At 37.3% G+C, this 1603-nt stretch overlaps 1 protein-coding gene across 1 annotated transcript in view; it reads left to right on the top strand.

Annotated features, from left to right (window-relative positions):
• Positions 1-1057, top strand: part of LOC145283481 (interleukin 17-like protein) — an 11633-nt gene extending 10576 nt beyond the window's left edge. The window contains exon 2 of the mRNA XM_080132301.1: positions 415-1057. Within this exon, the coding sequence (XP_079988427.1) occupies positions 415-912 (498 nt within the window). The 3' untranslated portion in view covers positions 913-1057. The remainder of the gene's footprint in view (positions 1-414) is intronic.
• Positions 1058-1603: the final 546 nt, after the last annotated feature.

The raw sequence follows: 1603 nt of genomic DNA, 5'->3' as shown, positions 1-1603 counted from the left end.
TGGTCTTTGCTAGTCATAGCTAGTCATAGCTTGCAGTATCTGCCGGAACAGATGGTGTTTATTTGCTCCCCCACTGAGCAAATTAGGCACAAGGCCGTTTTTAATGTGAGGTAAAAACCAGCTCCCCTAAAAGTTGGCAAAAAGTCATAGCTTGCAGTATCTGCCGGACAGATGCTACACTTTGATCTTGGCCAAAAGGCCAAGAAAAGCTTAAAAAGCTAAGAACAGCATCTATTAACAACAGACCTTTGATCTTAACCAAAAAGGCCAAGCACAAAAGTGATACGGACAGACCGACAGACCAACCGACAGACCGACCGACCGACGGACCGACGGAGTGACTTATAGAGTCGCTTGCACACGACTAAAAATGAAAAATATAATCATTTCTGTTTTTTTTTTTACTTTTTTCAGTCTGTAATCCTGATGTCCATGCTCGTGGTGCCATCGTACATATATGCGGCTCCATTGGATTCCATTTGTCAGATCCCCAATGATCTGCACGATCATTACAAAATGCTTTCCAAAACGATGAAAGGGCTTGCATTTCTGGATATCAATACCGATTCGTCACTATCGCCTGACGATGATAATAAGACGCCTGAGGATTGTCCAAAGGAACCGCAGACGAAAGGTCACATAAAAGATCGATCTACCTGTCCCTGGATAGAAATAAAGAATAAAAGAGATGACCTGTTCCCGTCGGAATGGATGAGTACGAAATGCCGTTGTTCCAACTGTATCGGCAGGAACGGAGCTTACAGCTGCCAGTCTGTTTTTACTCCAACGTTGCTTCTAAAGCGCACAGTATGTAAAAATGGAACGTACGTTTATGAAAGAATAATCAAAGAAATCAGAACAGGATGTGTGTGCGCTTATACAGCATCTGTATATCAGCCTGTTTCAAACTAAGTAAAAAAAAAACGCTAATAACTTGGAAGTATTGACATAACACAGCCTGTATTTCGGCTTCGTCTAACTTCAAGATGGAAGTATAAGTAGACCATTACATGGTCATTTCAATATTCCTTTATTGTGTCTTTCTAAGACCAAAATAACCGCATACAACAAAAATAATGATGAACTTATAACTACGCATTCCTCTGGGCTTATGAGCTCAAATCGAAAAATACTCACCGACCTTACAATTTCATCATACACTATAGGTGATTTCATAGTTCCGTCATAAAATCAAAAACCATTGGTTATAACACAGCCCATGATCTATCGTGTGTTCATATACATTTACCGTATTTATTAAACGGAGTCACGCAATATATATATATATATATATATATATATATATATATATATATATATATATATATATATATATATATATATTACAAACGTGAAGGAAGTAAATAGACACCTCACAACAATAATTGATACATCTTTAAAGTTTGTTTCTGCTTTTTCATGGGACGACCAGCATTCAATAAAAGTTTGAAACCTTGATATTTTACAGTAATTGATATTTGCTTCTTTGGCCTGTATCATACTTACGGATGTGATGGAAACAGTAAAAGTTTCAGAAATACAGAAGAGTCATAAATCAGGTTAATCTGAAAGTGAACTTAAGAAGCGTTTAATCGCGGAAAAA

The sequence above is a fragment of the Euprymna scolopes genome, chromosome 1, assembly GCF_053919585.1.
Source record: "Euprymna scolopes isolate OS-2025 chromosome 1, ASM5391958v1, whole genome shotgun sequence".
Classification (NCBI taxonomy): Eukaryota; Metazoa; Mollusca; class Cephalopoda; order Sepiida; family Sepiolidae; genus Euprymna; species Euprymna scolopes.
This window is presented reverse-complemented; position numbering and strand designations above follow the sequence as displayed.